Source organism: Cajanus cajan, chromosome 10, assembly GCF_000230855.2.
Source record: "Cajanus cajan strain Asha chromosome 10, NIPB_CcT2T_4, whole genome shotgun sequence".
Taxonomy (NCBI): Eukaryota; Viridiplantae; Streptophyta; class Magnoliopsida; order Fabales; family Fabaceae; genus Cajanus; species Cajanus cajan.
The window spans coordinates 14,831,114-14,853,343 of record NC_138526.1 but is presented as its reverse complement, the minus strand read 5'-3'; the positions used below and the strand labels follow the sequence as shown (position 1 = coordinate 14,853,343).

The 22,230-nt window shown below is 33.6% G+C and overlaps 1 protein-coding gene across 3 annotated transcripts; it reads left to right on the top strand.

Moving 5' to 3' along the window:
- The first annotated feature begins 9,224 nt into the window (after positions 1–9,224).
- On the top strand, positions 9,225–21,159 carry LOC109810304 (Ribosomal L18p/L5e family protein). Of its 3 annotated transcripts, none has more exons than XM_020373725.3 (3): positions 9,225–9,371; positions 16,319–16,532; positions 20,534–21,159. In XM_020373725.3, exons 2-3 carry the CDS (start codon positions 16,422–16,424, stop codon positions 20,984–20,986), a joined length of 564 nt encoding a protein of 187 aa, XP_020229314.1. In that variant the 5' UTR covers positions 9,225–9,371; positions 16,319–16,421; the 3' UTR covers positions 20,987–21,159. The 3 variants fall into 3 exon arrangements, with proteins under 3 accessions (XP_020229314.1, XP_082921117.1, XP_082921118.1); XM_083064991.1 differs by lacking the exon at positions 9,225–9,371 and adding an exon at positions 13,269–13,355; XM_083064992.1 differs by lacking the exon at positions 9,225–9,371 and adding an exon at positions 16,985–17,063 and having other exon boundaries at positions 16,325–16,532.
- Positions 21,160–22,230: the final 1,071 nt, after the last annotated feature.

The following is a 22,230-nucleotide window of genomic DNA, read 5'->3' as shown; positions in this document are numbered from 1 at the left end:
ACAAAAAAATGATAGAGAGTCTCATTTCTTCCATAGCATCCATGAACGACGACAAGAAAATTGTGACAAACAATGAAGGTGTTACAAACACACCAGATTCCAATCAAAATAGAACGCTCGCAAATTCAATTCCCTACATTTGATGGAACCAACTTTCGTGATTGGACAGCAAAAACTGAGCAACAATTTTTGAATTAGAGGATACACCAACGGCACAACGTGGGAAGTTACTGCTCTTATCCATGGATGGCAAAGCCTTCTCATGGCAAAGATATTACATGTAGTAGCCCAAATTCAAGGATAAATCTTGGGAATAAATTCTACAAGATGTGGCATATCGATTTGATGATAGTGCATTTGATGATCCGATCGCTAAGTTAGCAAGATTGAAACAATAAGGTGATTTAGGTGAATATTTGGAAACATTTGATTCTCTTTTGGCCCGTGTAGCTGTGTTAGAGTTCATGACATTAAGCTTTTTTTTTGTCTAGATTGAAAAGTGAGCTAGAAAAATGAATAAGAGTCCACAAACCATAGTCTCTATAAAAAGCCATGCATATTACAAGACTCCATGAAGAAATTCTAAAAGAATTGGAAAAGAAGATGTAGCAACGAAGAGTTGACAGTCTTGAAACACAAATAAGATACACAAGATCTTGGTCAGCACCTATTAGCTCACAGAGGAGCCACTCCATCATAAGTTTGCAATAGAATCATCCTACGACTTTAATGTCTTCACCAACAATGATAAATTCTAAGGTTAACATATCAACTTCTATTTCTAGGAAGGAAGTTAGTGACAAGATTGCTAAAGGATTGTGTAGATTCTATGGTTATAAATGAAAAACCATAGGATGAAATGTAAAGTATAGGGTAAACTAAATGTAATTTTCTTTACTCAAGAAGATTTTCCAGTAATGGTTACTTTAGATAAAAAGCTACTGACCACTAGGAAGTGTGAACATATAACATGGAGATTCAATGATCATACATTTATAACAGACTTCTTAGTGTTACCTAGCAACACATTTAATATCATCTTGGGCATGCAATGGTTTAGGACACTTGGAGAAATTTATTGGAAATGTGCAACTCTTACAATGAGATTTAATCATCAAGGCAAGGAGGTGACATTACAAGGAGAGCAACCATGTGCAGAAGTTCAAGAACTAACACGGAAGCTTAAACTAGTACAAGGAACTTGCATGTTACTTGCATTGCAAGGTTCAATTTTGCTTAGTGTTGCTGATACAATGGATCAGGAGGCACTAACAATAGAACAAAAACATGAGCTCACAATAATTCTACAACAATTTCAACAATTATTTGTGGAACCTACACATTTGTCACCTAAGAGGAAAAATGATCACAAGATCAATCCGATCTATGACACACTGATTTGCTTGAAACCTTATAGATACCCACATGCCCAAAAAGAAGAAATTGAAAGACAAGTGCAAGGATTATTGGCAACTAGACTTATAAGGGAAAGTACTAGTTCTTGTGTTTTTCCTTTGGTGTTGATTAGAAAGAAGGATGACTCTTGGAGGTGTTGCACATATTTTATGCAGCTTAATGCATTCACCATAAAGAATAAGTTTCCTATGCCACTAATAGAAGATTTGTTGGATGAATTGAATGGGGTATGTTACTTTTCCAAACTCGATCTCAGAAGTGTGTATAATCAAGTAAGAATGGTTGACAAGGATATACATAAGACAACCTTTAGAACTCATAGTGGACACTATGAGTGGGTTATTCTACATTTTGGTTTGTGTGTGTAATGCCCTTGCCACATTCCAATCAATCATGAATGATATCTTCAGAAGTTATTTAAGGAAGTTTATCTTAGTATTCTTTGATGACATCTTAGTTTATAAGAAGACTTGGAATGATCATTTGGAATGTTTGACTACAACATTACAGATTTTGGAGGAAAATGACTTGGGTGTAAACTATAAAAAATGTAGTTTTGGAAAGAAGAAAATAGTGTATTTGGGTCATGTGATTTCAATTCAAGGGGTACAACTAGACAAAGACAAGATTTCAACAATTCAACAATGGCCAAGACCAACAACAGTTAAGGAACTAATAGGATTTCTAGGACTCTAATGCTATTACAAAAGGTTCATGTTAAATTATGGAAAGATTGCAACACCGCTAACATATTTGTTGAAAAAGGAGAAGGCATTCAAGTGGATCGAAGAAATACCAGTTGCATTTCAGAAGCTTAACCAGGCACTCATGTTTGCACCAGTATTAGGGTTGCCAAACTTTAAACAACCTTTCACCATTGAGACAAATGCATTTGGAGGAGGCATTGGGGTTGTTCTACTATAAAATGGACAACTTATTGCTTACATTAGCAAGGTAATGGGACCTAAGTACAAGTTGTTTTTAGCTTATGAGAAGGAGTTCAATGCAGTTTTGTTTGTAGTAAAAAAATGGAAACACTACTTATGGGAACAACATTTCATCATAAAGACTGATCAAAAAGCTCTTCAACACTTATTATTGCAGCCTCCAACTACTTTGATGCAAAATTGGGGTCTAGAGAAACTTATGGACCTAGATTTCAGAGTATAATACAAAAAAGGGAAGGAGAACTTGGTGGTAGATGCATTGTCAAGGGTTGGACATAATGCAAGTTTAGCTGCAATACTACACTTTTCATCTCACTTAATGACTGAAGCCATTGAGTCTTGGAAGGAAAATTCAAAATTGTAGAAATTGGTGGATAATATAAGACTTGCACAATAACCTCATAAACACTATACTTTTTGGGGTACTTTGTTGAAAAGAAAAGGTAAAGTGGTCATAGTAGCTCAACAAGACTTAAGAAACAGAATTCTAAGTCATTTTCATGATTGTCGCCACCCGCCGAAACAGACCTTGGCATTCGCGACGATGGTTGGACTCTTTTTAAGTTTTGAAAGATGATGGATTGTTAGAACGACTTATTCTCAAACTGAGACCTCATCGAGCTAACAATTTTGTTTAAATGGCTCTCACCAATCCATGTTAATCCCAAGCGGGACCCTCCATGGATTAGTGGTTTTCGCAAAAAGAAGGGGTTCTTGGAGTCGCCACCAATGTTTTACTCAAAACATTGGAAAAAGATATAAGGCAATTGATTTTCACAAATCAACTTTGGCCATTACAACCAGAGTCGGGTAAGGGAGTCGGTTACGTGCGAGGAAGGTGTTAGCACCCCACAACGCCCCTTTCGGGTTCCCTATGACGGATTATTTCATAAATAATAGTGTAAAGTTACTAAATTACCCCTATTTATTAGAAACGATTATGAGTAAAATATTTACATGATGAAAACTCTAAACATGCAATGCAACAATCAAAAAGCAATAAATAAAAGCGGTAAAAGAAGGGATTTGGAAAGAAACCTTCGAAGCGGGCTTTTTTATATTCAAAACGAAGTTTAGGAGGCTTTTTGGCGGTCCTTCCCACTACACGTCCGCTCGCTCCTTTCCCTAAAGATAATTTTTACTATGGAAATCAAAGAGATTTCCCTTCGACTTGTTCGAGTCTCAAGCTAATGGCTCATGACTCAAGAACTTCATCGGATTGGCTCTCGGAGAGACTTCTAGGGCAGAGAATAGCTCAAAAACCCAAGAATACTCAGCACGAGGGTCCAGAAGTGTGGGAAAAGTGTGGAATGACGTGCAAATGACGTCCTATTTATAGGATTGAGGCGCAATACGGCTTGGGAGGTCAATACGGCCCGTACTGGGTTTTTGAACTACAGTACGGCCGTATTGAATTTGGTACGGCCGTACTGAAGTTCAAAAACTTCAGTACGGCCGTATTGAGTTCACTACGGCCGTATTGCAGTTCAAATGGCTCAGTACGGCCGTACTGAACCTCTGGGAGGGTGTATTGAGCTCCAATCCTCGCACACCCTTATTCTAAGCTACTCTAAGACTTCTAGACCTACAAAGAATCATCCTAGGGTCTTCCAGGAGTCCTTCCGGCTGACTTTCCTTCGGTCTTCGAGAGTCTTTGAGTCTTATTTCCGACCCGGACAATTTTAGGGGTCTACAATGATTCATCCATTGGTGGACATTTTGGAACTAAACCCATTTACAAAAGGATTAAGGAGCAATTTTATTGGCAAGGATTACAAAGGAATGTAAAGAGAAGGATTAGGAAATGTGCCACTTGTCAAAGGTTTAAATCAGTAAACCAATTACCTACAAGGATTCTTTATCCTCTACCTATACCTGATAAAGCATGGAAGTCAATCTCTATGGATTTCATCACAAGTTTGCCTAAGTCTTATGGGATGAGTGTCATACTAGTAGTCATAGATGCACTCACTACGTATGCTCATTTCATAGCTTTTGGACATCCATTTAGTGCAGCAAAAGTAGTAGAGTTATTCATGAATACAATGGTGAGATTGCTTGGATGGCCAAAGGAAATCATTTCTAATAGAGATACAATCTTCTTAAGCACCTTTTGGATAGGTTTGATGCAGTCACATGGTGTTAAGTTGTTAAGATCAACAGCTTTCCATCCACAAACTGATGGACAGACTGATAACTTCAACAAGTCCCTAAAAGCTTACTTGAGATGTGCTATAGGAAGTATGCCCAACAGTGGAAAAATCACTTAGCAATGGCAGAACTATGGTATAATACCAAGTTTCATACAACCACCAAAATGAAACCTTTTGAGGCCTTATATGACTACGTCCCTACAATTCCTAATTTGGTAGACAATGGAGAAACTCTAATTGAGGCAATAGATTACATAGTGAAGATAAAAGAGTAGATTGGAAGAATGTTACAGGAAAATCTCTGTAAAGCTCAAGAGAGAATGATGATGTATGCAAACAAGAAGAGGATAAACAAAGAGTTTAACTATGATGATCTTGTGTACTTGAAGATTCAACCATATAAGCAACATTCTTTGGCAAACACACCTTTTCACAAGCTATCAACTAAGTACTATGGTCCCTACAAGGTTATTGAAAGGATTGGGAAAGTAGCATACAGATTGGACCTTCTTGCAAAGACCAGAATTCACAATGTATTCCATGTGTCATTATTAAAGAAGCATCATGGCAGCCATGGAGTTTCAGAATAATTACCAAGATTCAATGAAGAAGGAGACTTATTAATTAGACCAATGGCCATATTGGATAGAAGAGTGAAAAAGAAGAATAATAAAGCCATTAATGAAGTATTAGTACAGTGAGGGCAAACCAACCTTGAGGATGCAACATGGAAAGAATTACATGAGTTGTAGATCCAATATCCAAATTTTAAGTGGAAAGTAGTGTAAGGGACTTGGAGACAAGTCTTAATTTGAAGGGGAGAAAATTGTAATAATAGGAAGTGAAAGGAATTAAAAATAGGATTAATTCTATTATTAGTTGTTACTTTTTCTTAGAAAGCAAACAATTAGGATTCTGGCGCGAAAAAAGGTTATAACCATTGGAAGCTAGAATTATAAATAGAACCAATTGTACATAATTTCAATAAATCAATAAGAATTTCATTGTTCAATTTCCTCTACGATTTCTTAGAGAATTGTGAGTGAGTGAGTGCAATCAAGGTTAGAATCAATTACCTTTGACAGCCTCTAATGTCATTGAGAGTGAACTTGGCCAACATTGTCGACGATGTGGCTGCCCTCGGTCTCAACATGCACGTCCTTTGTGATCATCGTCTGCACGACGACTTCATTGAATAGTCCAGCCATGAGGCACTACCACTGCCATGTCCAATCAACATTCCCTCGCTTGTTGAATAAAAGACTGCTCATGCTCAAAGTAACTCGTGCCCAAGTTTTTGTAAGCAACTTGACTCTTGCCAAAGTATTAAGATCGCCATGGACACATAAGTCCTTTATATTATTGTCTATGATATTGAGAAAACGAATGTGTATGAATTCTTGAGACGTGCAATGCACCGAACTAAATGATGGAAACTCCAAAGAAAGATTAAATTGATGTAATTCCTCCTTTAAGCTTCTAAAACGGATCTTTTGCTTCTTGGTCTCCTTTTAGCTTCTTCAATGGCTTTCTAAGGTGTTAGAAGTCATTTCCAAATACACATGGAAGAGACGGAATCTCCCTTGGTGATGCCACACTTATGTAAGTGATAAGTCCCTCCAATTCTCACCACACTTAAGAGAGGATAAGAGAAAATGATCAAGTTTCAAGGAGAGAAACAAGCTTTGAGAGAGAATTTGGAGACAAATTTCGTTCAAATCATGTATATTACTCAAAACATACAACAATATCTAGAGCTAGATAGGTGCGGCTTAAACTCTAAAGACCCCTATTGAATATTCATAGATGAAAAAAAAAAGTTTTCGCTGAAGGAAGGTTAAACCATGATTCTTTGTTCGAGAGAAAGTTTGTTGAGATACAAACAAAGTCTCACATCATTGGATGACGTGGAGAAATAAAAATTTATAAAGTACACATAGTTTTCATTAATACGAGACCTTTTGAGAGATGATAAAAAATAAATCATGAGGGTTTAAAGTCAAAGTGGACAATATTATATCAATGTGGAGATGTGTGTGAACTTTGTGTGTCTGATAATAAATGGGAGACCACTCTTACCTTATCATTCAATTTTATAGGTTTCAGTTAGGTTTAAATTCAGTTTCCTAAAATTTTTCTTTATTTTATTGTCCCATAGAAGTTTCATATTTTTCTGGAACCAAAGTTGTGGCCTTACCACACCTTTTAACTTCTCCTTGAATGTGTGCAAAATGTTCCTTTAACCTAGTAATTCCCCCGATATCATTTTTCCACAAAATTTACAAGCAACATTGTTTCTACTTTTACCCGACAAGACACAAGTGTACCAAAGTGCCAACCAATATCATCACTTGGACCACCTTTTGCTTTACCATTTGGAAATTGTTCCATTAAAACCAACAAAAAAATTAAAATGCTTTTGAAGTACAAAATAAACACAAATTATATAAAATATAATTTGAAGTCATATATATATATATATATATATATATATATATATAATGAGCTTATAAAAAAATCTTTAATTTATTTTAGTTTTAATTTAAATGATAATTTTGTTTAGTTACTAAATTATCTTATAATTTATTTTTAAAATTTATATCATAAAATTGTTTTAAATATTTTATTAATTACTATTTCATAAAGTATTGATGGTTGAGACGAACTTTGTGTTCAATTTCTTAACTCTTTATCCTCACTTCTTCGTAAAATTACTACTTTATTATTTTTGAAATCCTAAATCTTAAATACTATTTAACTTCCATTCTAACGCCTCTCTTTTTTGAACATACACACACATACACACACATATATATATATATATATATATATATATATATAATATTTAAGATATATATATATATATATATATATATAACTTTATCTATTTAACTTTCTTAAAATATAATTGACAAAAAGAGAAATTAATTATAAAATTTTCAATAAAAGATTATGAAATTATTATTTTATATATTAGAAACACGGTTATATTACTTATTTTTTTTAACTTTTTCTGTAACTCATTTTCATTACAGTTTTAAATTATAATCTAAATTAATTTAAAATAATTTAGATCATTAATTTCCTTTTAAACCTTAATTAATATTAAGAAGCCAGATCAATTTCCTTTTCGTTAACCAACCTTCTTCTTTCTTATTTTTTATTCAGATTTTTTTTTTTCAATTCATAATCCTCTTCTTTCTTATGATTCAAAAATATAAGGCTAAAAACCTATTTTAATCCCTTATAATAATTGTTTGTTTCAATTTAGTCCCATTTTTATTTTTAGTCTCAATTTGGTCCCAAATAAATTAATTGGTTGCAATGTCGGACTTCCGTCCAAATTATTTAAACAGAGTTAACTGTTGGCCACGTGGATGCCACGTAGATGCATAGGTGGACGCCACGTGGATGCTAAATTTCTTGAATACTCCTAGAACCAGAACGGTCCGTTCTGAAACCAGAATGACCCGTTCTGGTTGCACTCTTAGTATGTTAATTTTGCACCTGGAACGGACCATTCTAGATGCAAAATTAACACACCAAGAGTGCACCCAGAACGGGCCATTCTGGTTCCAGAATGCCAAACACAAACGATCGATGATTATAGTTCATGGTTGTGAATCGTGGAAGTAAAAAGACCCAAGGTACAAAACATTTCAAATACTGGATTTGGTAATATTGTCAATGGAAATTGATAACTTCAATTGCTAAACAGTTGAACTATACAGTGTATCATTAAGGACACTGCATATCACTAAGGACAATGATAGCATATTTTATTTCATTGTTAGTCAAACTGGAGTGAACCACTTACTACCAAATTGACACTATACAGTAAAAGATGAAATGACATAGTATTTTTCCTTGAAGTCATTAATGATGTACCCCAACAACAACAACTTGTTCTTGAGGAGGTACAACCTGAAGTAAAGGAAGAGGATATATAGGACTAACATTTCACCACACAACCACGTGTACAGGTAGATAATGTTGATATCATATTGTCATTCAGTGTTATATGGTGGATAAGATGTATTATTGGCACCTTCAGCGTTATCTAAATGATTTTCCTTCTCAGTAATTTCTTTGAACTTTTATAGTATATGTTATGTTCTGAATTTTTGTTTTAAGTCTCTAAACCATATTTCTGTTTTTGAATTTATGATATATGAATTTTTATTTTCAATTTTTGAATCACATTGCGGTATTTTGGTTGGCGCAAGGATGAAGTTAGCGTTCTGGAACGTGCCATTCTGAATCCAGAACAACCCATTCTGAATCCAGAACAGCCCATTCTGAAACCAGAACGACCCGTTCTAGTTTCAGAACGGACCGTTCTGTTGTACTCGTGGTGTGTTAATTTTGCACCTGGAACGACCCATTCCAGGTGCAAAATTAACACACCAAAAGTGCACCCAGAACGGCTTGTTCTGAAACTAGAACGGGCCATTTTGGTTCCAGGTGTATTCAAGAAATTTGGCATCCACGTGGCATCCACCTATGCATCTACGTGACATACACGTGACCAACAGTTAATTCCGTTTAAATAATTTGGACGGAAGTCTGATATTGCAACCAATTAATTTATTGGAGACCAAATTGAGACAAAAAATAAAAGTGAGACTAAATTAAAACAAACAATTATTATAAAGGACCAAAATAGGTTTTTAGCCGAAATATAATCTCTTACGTTTTTTATTTTTAATTTTAATTTCAACTCCCCCTTTTCTTTATATAAATTTCAGTTTCTCACTTGGAGCTGGAGTCTCTTACCACGCTTGTTTGGCACGTTAAAACAAAGCAATTGAATTTCACCTCTTTCGACATTTTCCGAGTTGACTCAGATCCTAAGGTACTTTCCTTCTTGATTACACCTTTCTTCTGTTTGCGTGGTTTTATTCAGACGATGAATTTCATTTCGGAACTCGCGAACCTCAATTTCATGCAATTTAATCGTTTCTAGGGCACACATTTTGCCATTAACTGTTCGTGTTTATTTTTCGCCATGTGAGAATGTCTACCTCTCAATTTTGAGTGATCAATCGCGCGTGCAAAACCTAAATTGATTATGGTTCAATTCTTCACTTGAATATCTCATTATCAACTCACCTTGGCATTGTTTCGATATAATACAGTTGTTTGCATGGTTGCCCCTCTTAGATCTTACAAACACAATCTGTGAAATATGAAACTCTCTAATGTGATTGGGAATGTTATTTTTTGTTTGAATATTTAAGTCTACACAATCTGTTAAATATGAAAAGATTCATTTGCCTTTTTTTTTTTTTTTTAATTATTAATTTAAGAAAAGAGATTTTATTAGATAAAGGAGGGGAAGAAGCGTTAAGATTGCAGGATAGGGAATCTTCAACAAAGGCAGTAATACCAAAATGAGAATAAAAGAGACAAAAAGGAATCTCACTGAAGCTTGTTAGTAGTTTCTATAGGAGAGTTGTGCTGCCCTCCTTGTAAGGGTTAGAAAACCTGCTTCGGTATTTGAGTTTTGATTGTTCAACACTTTGCACAAACATTGATTTCTATTTCATTTATTTGTTATCTCCAATAGTTGTTTTATGAGGTGCCCTCTTCTTTAGTCTCTGTTTCCCACCTCATAACCTTCTGCATTTTTCCTTTTAGGTTCCTTATTTTTCACTGGAATGGTTGAAATTATATGTTTTTGTATTCACAAGAGTGTTGCTTGGAATGAGAATTAGCGTGGTGTTCATAGTTTACTTTTGAAATAAGTAAACGTGAATATGTAATGAATATTTTAATAGCATTTCTAACTGTGGTACCTTTACTATAATGTCACACTCTGTCGTTAGGAAACAAAAAATTAGAACAAAAATGAGGGCTTTATTCAATCCAAAACCAAGCTCAATGAGCAGATAACATACAAGAACCACTACCTCTTCCAGAGCAAAAGCTCCTGCTCCTTGGAGGTAATACTTTCTCTGCCCAGCCAAAGGGCCTAACAACTAGAGAACAAAACATAGATACAGTACTATAGATACTAGGTACACAGACATCTAATGTAACTCCTTATTACACACATTACTGGGGTGAAATTATAATTTTGATCATTGAACAACAGTATACTAAAATTGCAATTAAATAAAAGTTTAATTAAATGTTACGTGGGTTAGGATAAGTATATATTGAAAAGACAAAGAAAGTCTCGGATTGAGTTTTGGGACACTGTGGGTGGTTTCAATTTGAAGCACCTGTGTGCATTTTCATCGTCATTTCCTCTTTTTCTCTGCCCTTGGAATCTCTCTCTCGGTAAGGTACTCTTTCTCTCTCTCTCTCTCTCTTTTTTTTTTTTGTATATTGTTTTTTATTGCAGCTCTTTCCTGCGTGTGGTTTGGGTTTTGAGATGAGGGGAACATTTTGTTATTGATGTTAGATAGGGTGCTGGATAAGTTGCTAGCTAACTGCAGAACTGTCTTGTACTAATTATATGAGTTTTTTTTTTCTCTTGGTTTTTGGATATTTGAGTGAATTTAGGGTTATTTTTTTTTTGAAATGTATGAGTGAATTTTGGGTTAAATTGATTATGCTTCTTCATGCACCTTCAATTAAGCCCTTATTATTGTTTTGGTGTATGTCTTTTATTTTTTTGTAAGCGGACTGGTGCAAAGTATATGTTGTCTTTTTTTTTTTTTGGGGCAATTTTTAAACCTTATTATGATTTGTTCAATGTTTATAGTTTCATCACTGTTTTAACCTATGACACAGCACTATTTAGAGCATAGCACTGTTCATATACATATAAAGACATGTTGGACACAGACACTTTTATACTCCTCAAGTATGATCTTGTGGTTGGCTTTTGGAATGACTAAATACTGATATCAGACCATGTCTTAATATGATCCAAGTATGTCACTTTTACTCTAATGTCAAACTTAATTTAGTAACCTTTGTTTTGGAATAAATAATCACTCTTTGTTGTATTCCCGAGACAGTTTTGAAAAAAAAATGAATTATTTCCTAATAAATGCAGTACCCAAACATTTTGCATGTTCCATTTTGTTCTCTGTTTTGTTGTGCTGCTGTTCTGTTGAATTGCGTTTTGTCGGTTTTCTGTTTGTGTATTCTTAAGTTTCCATTTATTGTGCTTATTCCTCTGTGCATGTTGGATGGTGGCAAGAAATTGAGGATGTAGTTGTTATTGTCAAAATTTCTACTATATATATTACACTCTTTTTTCTTTATTTTTATTTTATATCTTTAACACTTTTAATCAACCTATAAAGTTTCAAATGGTTTGGCTTTATATGATTTTAATATTGAACTACACTAAGACACAGTGAAATTAATTGATAAATTCATCACATCACAGCAATACATCCCTGATTTATCTTTTTCTGCATTTGGTAAGTTACTCAAAGCTAACTTGTCAATGTTATAGTGATGCATGAATATATTGTAGACATGGCCTTAAGCATTTATCCTTTGTTTTGTTGAGTTTACCTGTTTGTTTATTTTTATTACTGAGGTGAAACTCTAATTCCGATCGTTGAACAACACTAACAAGTAGTTTTTAGATTCTTATGATTTGATACAATTCAGCCACCTATCGATTTGTATCATCAGATGAATCTTAAATGACTTTCTATCTTATGATACATGAATGAACTTATGTAATTTCCTATCATTGACACGAATCATACAATTCAACAATTCATTATTTTTTTTCTTCTTTTTTTACCCTTTCACCAATTCTCTTGGAAAAATTGAAAAGTCATATAATCTTGAATTGTTAAATGAAAAGGAATTGAAGGAACACTTACGAAATTATCCTATTTGATTATTCCATTTCTCAATTTGTAACCCACTCATTCAATGTATATACTCTATTTAGCTATTTACTTGATTTGTTTTCATTCTTCTAAAATAAAGGTTTTCACAAGCTCATATATAACTAATATTTTTGTTCTACAAGATTTCTACTTAAGTTGTTTTATTTATTTCTAGTTTAAATATTGTATATTGAAAACTCTAACCTATATGATATATTTAAATATTGTATATGTTGTTGGTTTGTGTATATGAGATAGTGAGATGGTATTGGAAAGAGAATCTGCTGGGTACATTTTTTATTTTTGGTAATTTTTAAACCTTATTATGATTTGTTCAATGTTTGTAGTTTCATCACTGTTTTAACTTATGAAGCAACACTATTTTAGAGCATTGCACTGCTTATATACATATAATTTATAGACATGTTGGAAACAGACTCTTTTATACTCCACGAGTATGATCTTGTGGTTGGCTTTTGGAATGACTAAATACTGATATCAGACCATGTCTTAATATCATCCAAGTATGTCACTTATACTCTAATTTCACACACAATTTAGTAACCTGTTTTGGAATAAATAATCACTATTTTTGTTGTATACCCGAGACAGTTTTGAAAATAAATGAATTATTTCCCTAATAAAGGCAGTGCCCAAACATGTTGCATGTTCCATTTTGTTCTGTTTTGTCGTGTTGCTATTCTGTTGAATTGCGTTTTGTTGGTTCTCTGTGTGTGTATTCTTCTTATGTTTCCATTTATTATGCTTATTCCTCTGTCCATGTTGTATGGTGGCAAGAAATAGAGGAAGCATTTGTTATTGTCAAAATTCCTATTATATATATTACACTCTTTTTATTTTTTATTTTTTTATATTTTATATCTTTAACACTTTTAATCAACCTATTAAGTTTCAAATGGTTTGACTTTATATGATTTCAACAGTGAACTACACACAAAGACACAGTGAATTAATTGATTCATTCATCACATAACAGCAATACATCCATGATTTTTCTTTTTCTGCCTTTGGTAAGTTACTCAAAGCTAATTTGTCAGTGTGTGAGATGTTGCATGAATATATTGTGGACGCGGTTTTAAGCAATTATCCTTTGTTTTGTTGAGTTTACCTGTTTATTTATCTTTATTTATTTTCTATTGTGTCACCGGTAATGGGTTTCAGGGTTTCAAGGCGTATAATTCTTCCTATTCCTGAAGTCTTGGTGCATCGCTTTCTTTTCCTCATTAACTCTGTAAAGCAATAACATTTTTTGTATATTTTATTGAACTGTTGCAAATGACTGTATTCTTAGATGGCCTATAAATTTTTTGCTTTGTATTCTGTACTAGTTATTTAGGATTGTTCTATGGTCTCATAATTGTCAAATTTATTTGGCTGTCAAATTGGCAGAACAGATTAATGGCCAATTGTTCTCTTTTTTTTATATATATTTTTTTTGGGAGGAACTATATGACTTTTATTGGTTATTACTACTTGTAAATCTACTCATTTTAGTTTGAGTAAGTTCTTGAAAAGTTAAACATAACATTGACTGGTGATGAAAAAGTGCTGTGAATTGTTTCATGCATTAGCTTGAGCTTCTGAATGAAATGATTTCCTAAAATGTTGTTAAAGCTGATTAAAAATGAAGTTACCTCAGTGCCTCCCTGTCTTGTAATTAAAGTTTCCATGTAACAAATTGTTAGTCTAAGTATTAGTAAACTAGTAATGTTGTTATTTTTCAACGCTTCATTTCATCAGCTTTAAACATTAAGGGAAGTTATAAACATCATCCTTACTCTTATATGTAATAGTTTGTATGTCAAATGGGTTGTTGACACTTTCTTCTTTCCTCCCTTTATTTCTAGTCTAACCCGAGCCTTAATATAATTGTTGTCTTTTCTGCTTCCTGTGAATTGTCAATCAATTTCTAAAGCCATTTATATTTGCTCTGTTTTATTTACCTATTTGAATTTCTGTGCTCAAATGCTGTAAGATGCAGGTCTGAATTAGTTGACAAATTCATTACAACCCTAAATTATCTTTTTCTGCTTTGTTTTGTCATTCAAAGTCAACCTTTAGGTTTTTGGGTAGATTTATGAATATATAGTGGACATGATCTTAAGTCTTAAACATTTATCTTTGCTTCTTTAAGTTTTACTGGTAGTTCCTTTCAGGGTTTAAATCATATAATTTCTTCCTCTACTGTTTTCTTCATGCCTTGTATAGGACTATTTGCGTGGCTGATTACTGGAATACATTCTCTTTTATTTTAAGATGTACCGGTCTTTTATTATTTATTACTGTTTGTAGATCTTCTCAACTTAGTTTGAGAAGATCCTTAAAAATCTGATCTTAATATTCATACTTATCAATGGAACAGGATCACGCCACTATAGTGGCTGAGTTGTGTATTGTATTCTGGTCTTTACGAAACAACTGGTAGAGTCTCTGCCAGTTTTGTTTTGTATATTTATGTGTTTCATTGATGCCAGAGTTGTGGTCATGAAGCAATTGACATCCTGGAATAGTGACCATATTGGATGCTATGCTTCACAGGGGAAAATCCTGTTTCTACACCTGATATTCTGCAAGCATGAACCCAATTTTTTGTGTAGTTTTGAGATTTCTATTTTGGATACAAACACAGGTTTCTGATTGGAGAATGAGCACAATTTCTCACTGTTTTGTGACCAAACAACACAAGTGCCTAAATCTCATTTCTGGTGAACCCACAACGCACAAGGTTATCAATAACGGATAATGGTCTATGGTAGTAAGCCCAAAATCCGCCATAAACATATAGCGGATGACATGGCGGCTTATGGAGGATGCCATGACGGACAAAAATAATATATATATATATATTGAAAAAAAAACCAAAAATTAAAAAAACAGACTTTTAGGATGCATGACTTTAGTTTTGGGTGCTTACTGCTTCCCATTGTGCTATAAGTGAAACAAAATTGGGAACAACATTATAGGTTTAATATAGAAAACAATATAGCAGACTATGATAATGAAATTCTAAAATACAGATAACTAAATTCCAAAATTTTGAAAAACCAAGAACAAAAACATTGAACAGATGCAGAACAAGAACAGTCACACAAACTAAGAGAGAGAGAGAGAGAGAGAGAGAGGGAGAGAGAAAGAGATGATGAACATCTGAAGAAATGAAAAATAGATGAAAAAAACAAAGAAAAAGAAAGAAATGGAAGGAAGAAGAAAAAACAAATAGAAAATAAAAAAGAACTCTTGCAGGTCGTTGGATTTGTTGGCCGGAAAACTTTCTGGAGCTCAGGCTGCTATGGTTCACGTCTCCGAGAGGCTGTTGGCCTAAGAAGGCTCACCGTAGTTGTTTGTTCACAATTTAGGAGCTTCACAAGAGAAAAGATGAGAAAAGAAAAAGAGGATGAGGAGTATTTCCACCATGAGCACCATGAAGCCATGGCCATGGCAGACGCCGCTATATAACGGGAAATAACGGATAGCGAATGTTGGAGGGGTTAGAAAACGCCATGTTATACCTTTATGGTGGCGCCATAATAGTTATTTGATAACATTGACAGTGTTCTACCGTCATTTCTGGCAAACTCACTGCTCCTCACATCATTGCAGTCAAAATTGCGATTTTCCTCAACTCATATAATTACGCAATTCCCAAGTTTTTATCTTAGCAATCCTGACCTCCCCAAAACACTCATTGTAGTGTGCTTGCATGATCTTTTGTGTTGAATTAGTGGTATTGGATGATTCCTATGGGGCTCTTCAACCATGAGATGTAATGTATATTTGACATATTTGTCAGTGCTTATTTAGATTTCTAGTTGGTGATTGTCAAATTCTGAATTAGTGAGTATATATTTGGCAGCTATGAATTAGCTGAATTTGAACTTATTGATGTGCCATTAGAAGATGAATGATGATATATTATGCATATTATGGTTATGGTTATTATTTGGCTCCTAATTTTAAATTAATCTTCTTACAGATAAAGGGAGCAATTTGTTTCCATTTCCCAGTCAATCCTATACTCCTTAGGCTGCAGTAAGCTTCTGCTAATAAGGAGGAGTTATTATTGGGTTTTGAGAAACATGTTGAAACAAGCAATTAGCAGAATTTGCAGAACCAGTTTTTATGCTTGGGAAGGAAACACAGTTTTGCCATGCATTTATGTGCCTTCATGTTTTTTACACAATGGACAAGTAAAGCCTCCTATTCTGCCTTTCAAAGCACTGTTTCTATTTATTTAGTTTTTCATATTTTAATGTAAAATTTCTTATTTATCTGTTAGCTAAATAGTAGAATTTGACTGAATATAGATTTAAGTGTCCAACTTTTAAGTGCGGCTTTATTCTTTTATAAGTAAGAATAATTTTGAAGTTTTGAGTACAATATACGGTTGAAGGTAAACATTTTATATATGTGTCAGAAACAACTGGTGATAAAAACTTCATTTCCATTTTCTTGCAAGTTATATGGTGCGATTCAATGCTTCTAACTGAAATAATTCATTTCATAGATAAATCAGGGAATCAGATGCTAAGCTTCAACAAAGTATGAAATCCCGAGGCTTATAAAGTTGTATAGGGTTAAGTTGGAATGTTGATATGTTCAATTCTGATAATTAAAATAATTTGTGAGCTTTTGAATATAGTTAGGAATGGGCTTGAGTTCAACAGAAGGAATAAGGTTTGGAAGGTGTACTGCAGGAGGAATAATATTCAGTAATTAAGGTCAGTTACAAACTATCACAGCTGGTACTATTGATTTTAAATTGTAGTGCAGCAGTTAGAGACTGTAACAGTTACAGATTGTAAGGGCCATTGGTTAATATTTGAAAAATGAGTATGTCGTACAGCAGTTCAGATTGTAACAGCTGGTATTAAAGGGAATTAGTTGATAGTTAAGAGAGTAGTTTGATTGGTGGAGGGATGTGAAAAAAACTAAATAAAAAAATCTTGTGTGAAGGGGCTAGGAAGTGATCCCTTGTAATTCAATTAGAAAATTTCCTCCTGTGTTATCCTTCCTTCACCGAGTTCCCATAAAATCTTTAACGATTATTCATTATTTTATTGTTATTCTGGATTCTGGAACAACCCCAACAGCAGTCATTTCACTTTCACGGGATTCTGTTTTATATATTTGTTTTAAATACTCATGGTGTGATTAGTTTTGGAAAATTTTAAGGATCACCACAGTTTACTGTTATGCACATATTTTGTTTTTGTTTTTTGACTGAAATTGTTTTTTTTTTGTGTGTATAAATGGATTTTCGAAAGAATTCATCAATTTTGGGAGTTATGCATTATATTCAAGTTGAATTATGCCATTGAGCCAAAGAGCAATTACGGATAATAGATGTAGCTACTACCTTTTTTATTGCATAACTTTTTATATCCTGAGAAAGGAATTAATGCGTGTTAGATTTTTGCTGTGAAATACTTGCTTTTTCAATGATTGATTTCTTAAATTGTCCTTTTTCTCCCCGTGCTTGTGCTTGTGCTTATGAGGATAGCAGATTTTTTGACAGTTGTTTTTATATAAAATACTTCTATATTTTGGCTAAACATCTCGATAAAATAAGTACTTTCTCATACATCCCGCCAAAGAATTGTTCTGAAATAAAGCAGTTTTTGTATATTTCACAATTCACAGCATGGCTAAATACAAGGTGTTTGTCATATGGATCCTCCTTTTTGTGGTGTGAACTCTCAAGTGATTTTTCATTTATTTGTATGGGATCCATCTGGACTCTTGCATATACAATCTGGTGGAAGAACATTTCTAATCCATCTTCCCAAGTTATTCTATGATAGGACATAACAAGAAGCTGAACCCTCTTCTACCTATCATTCTAATATGGGAATCACTTGTCAAAACATTTATTAATTTAAGTGTAAATATAATAATAGGAAAAGTAGGAAAAACTCAAGAAGCTGAACCCTCTTACAAGGGGATGCCACCTTTTCGCTCTATTTAACTTGAAAAGAAACCTCTTGCAACTGACTGTTTGATTCATTGACCGCTGATAGAACTGGACCAGGTATGTTGAAAGAGAAAGAAACAAGAAAAAAAGAAAATTGTGTATTTACTGATGATGAGAGAATTACAAGAAAAGTGAGACCCAGGTAACTCGAGGAACCTGGCCCCTCCCACTCAATTCACTAACCTTTTCCTACTCCACTCTTAACACTTTTGTCCTTATATACCCTGACTACTGCAAGCCCAAAACAGAAACTAACTCCTGTTAAGTAACTAACCCACAACTAGTTAGTTATCTGTTAGTTTCCTTTTATATCTTCTGTCATGAACCTGAGTTCTATCAATACTCCCCTCTATTAGTGGCTCCTTGTCCTCCTGGTGGATGTTAGCATAACTAAGAACAGAGTTGTATGCCACTCCCTCAAGATTGCTTCCAAGAATGTTGCTACTTTTGGCTATTGCTATATTTTTCTCCTCAATGGGGCGTACCATATTCATCATCCCCGAAAGACTCTTCCTCTTATACAATTTTAATTCTGTCCGAATCTCCTCTCTCAACCCACTGGAAAATATTCTCATAAAAAACTGTTCATCCAGCCCCTTCACCCTTCCTGCTAGCCTTTTGAACTGGGTTATAAATTCAGCCTCTGTCTGCTCTTGTTTGAAGGTTAGAGGAGATTCAGAAGGATCACCCTTCAAAACTGGTTGTAACCTTTCAATCAAGGCAGTCTTGAATCCTTCCCAAGATTGATTTGAAGTGCAAGTTTTCCACCATTGAAACCATGACATTATATCTCCTTCAAGAGCCACCATCACTGTCTCCATCTTTTCCTCTTCCCCTATTCCCCTTAACTGAAAATACCTCTCCAATTTTCCTATCCAACCTAAAGCATCCTTCCCTTCAAAGATTGGTATATCAAGCTTATTCCATTTGTTCACTTTCCCCGATTCAAGTTGCATGTTCTCTCTGGACTCCTCTTCATTTTCTCCCCGGTTCTCACCCATTGGGTCTTTTGTTGTTGAATTCTTTTCAGACATAGACACCAACTTTTCCACCATCCGTTGCAGCTTATTCATGCGTGATTCTTGCTGGGAGAATTTTGCTTCCAATTTTGCATCCAATTCTTTTTTGAACTGACTCACCTTCTTCAAAGCCTCAACCCAGGACTCAGTCCTTGTATCCCCCATTAGAAGCTCTATTACCCACCCAAAGCTCCTGGATTCTGGAGCTGTGATGCCAGTTGATAGAACTGGACCAGGTATGTTGAAAAAGAAAAAGGATGAAAATTGTGTATTTACTGATGATGAGAGAATTACAAGAAAAAGTGACACCCTGATAATTCGAGGAACCTGGCCCCTCCCACTCAATTCACTAACCTTTTCTTACCCCACCCACTCTTGACACTTGTGACCCTTATATACCTTGACTACAGCAAACACAAACAGAAACTAACTCCTGTTAACTAACTAACTAACCCACAACTAGTTAGTTACCTAACTGTTCAATTTCCTTGTCTTCTTTCATAAACCTGAGTAACAGGACGTATCCTATCAACCATGTAATTAACTCCAAAAAAACCAATTGTAACCGACTCATTAAACTCCTTATAAAAACAATTTATTATATATATGCACCTATTATTACTGTTTATTTCTTCTTGTCTGGTGTAGCACTGATTGAGGAAAAGATAAGAGTAGATTGCATAGTTTTTAGTCTTGTAAAAGAGAGGAGAGAGATTAAGAAGGCAATTGGAGAAAGTTGTCGAGGAATAAGGTTTTTTTGTTTCCTAGAATTAGGCTCCAAAGTCCAAACCATATTATCATCATTAATTATTGGCATGGACTCATGCCCAGCACCAAGAGAATTATGACTTGCAGCTACCTAAATTTATTTCAGATTGAGTTCATTTTTCCTGATAACCACTATCATTAATTATGTTAAGCACTTGTTTGTGATTTCATTGATACTTGTAGCAACTTTGAATTACTGTTTTTACCATTCATTATCAGAACTATGCCTTTCAACAAGACAGGCAGCAACTTGAATCTCCTCATCCTTTGTGGTGTATGGGCAAAGTTACCATACCTTGTAGTTAGTATGGATTTTGTCAGATTGAAACTTGAAATTAAATACTTAGAATTAATAACACTGAAATGCCAATTTGAGGCGAGTCATTTATGTAGCATTAGTAATCGTCTTTAGAGCATTTCTTTTATACAGGCGCATATGGCACCTAGAAGCTTTTTTGGGGTAGAGGATTTCCTTGATGATGACAATAGCCGACCTTACACATATCAAAAAGGGAAGAAGTCAAAGAATCCAAATAAGCATGTATCATTCAAACAAAGAACAATTGCTTACATGGAGCCTTTTACACTTGATGTTTTTATCTCAAAACGTTTTGTATCAGCTTCACTCACTCATAGGGTGACAAGCAAACAGGTTGCAGTTGCTGGAACCAACTCAAAGGACATAAAAGCTGTTCTTAGGTCTCGTTCAGACATACCAGCATGCATAGCCATTGGTAGGATTTTATCTGAAAGAGCAAGAGAAGCTGATGTTTACACTGCTTCTTATACTCCAAGGGATAGGGACAAGTTTGAAGGGAAAATCAGAGCTGTTGTTCAATCACTTATTGATAATGGGATTGATGTCAAGGTTTATCTTGATTGATCATGTTTATTTAGCTTTGGTTGATAATTGAAACATCGTTATTTGAATTACATATTTGGTAATTGAATTAGATGAATCTGTGTTATATTGTGGTAATTGTAGTTAACTAGTTTCTCACCCCGTGCACTCTACGGATCACTAACATTGGGAATAAATTTGTTGTTTAACTTTTATACATGGAAGTTACTAAAAATTATCCCTTTAAAATTAAGTATTTAGGTTGTGTTTAGATGAGGTATTATAAATTTTTTTAAAATTGAAGTTATTTTAATTTCAATTTTTATCATTTTAATTCAAATTATTAAAATTTAAATTCTTAGTTTGGATGAGACAATTTAATTTTTACTAGGCAAAATTGATTATATATATTAAAATTGTTTAAATATTGTAAAAATAAATATTAGTCAATTTTTAAATACTTAACAATTTAAAAATTTTAATATTATATATTTTAAAAATTAAAAATAATTTTGTGTGTGTGTGAATTCACCACACCAGAAAAAGTATTTTGGAAATTTTGAAATTATATGATTTTGAAGAATTTCAAATACTCTTGAATTTCAAATATATTTATCTATTTATAATATAAAAAAATTGTGCTACAAGTTATTACATTAGCACCTTGTTATAAAATTAATCTTACACATTATCATGTTAGCGTATATGTTTATGTGTCAACTCTTCTTCATCCTTTTACATTATGGTGTAAATTTCAAAATTAATGAATATTTCACTCTTATTCTATAATCACTTCTATATATTTAACTTCTTTTACTCTTGTGCATGACTTTATTTCTCTATCTTTTTGTTTGTCCATTTCCTACTGCCATTTTATTTGCATAGGAGGAAGAGAATTTATTGAAAAACTCAAATAAATTGTCATGAAAGCAAAATATAATTTATTGAAGAACAGAAATTGTCATAGAAACAAAAGACCATCTTAGTTAAGAACCTCAAAACATCAACCGATAAAAGAGAGAAGAATTCATGGGACAAGGTGTTATTATTTTTCTCTAATTTTTCATTTTCCTTCATTTTTAATTATAAATCGCAATTTTTATCTTATATTGCAATTCTCATTAGAAATTAAAGATAATTTTCATTATTTTTATTATTTCAAAAAATGATATTGTCAAAGATGACATTTGTTCTCTTTTTACATGAATGTTTGGAACTACAATTCTCATATATTGTCATAATTTTAATCTTTCTTGTACTTAGGTGGTATTAGTTTAACTTCTCTC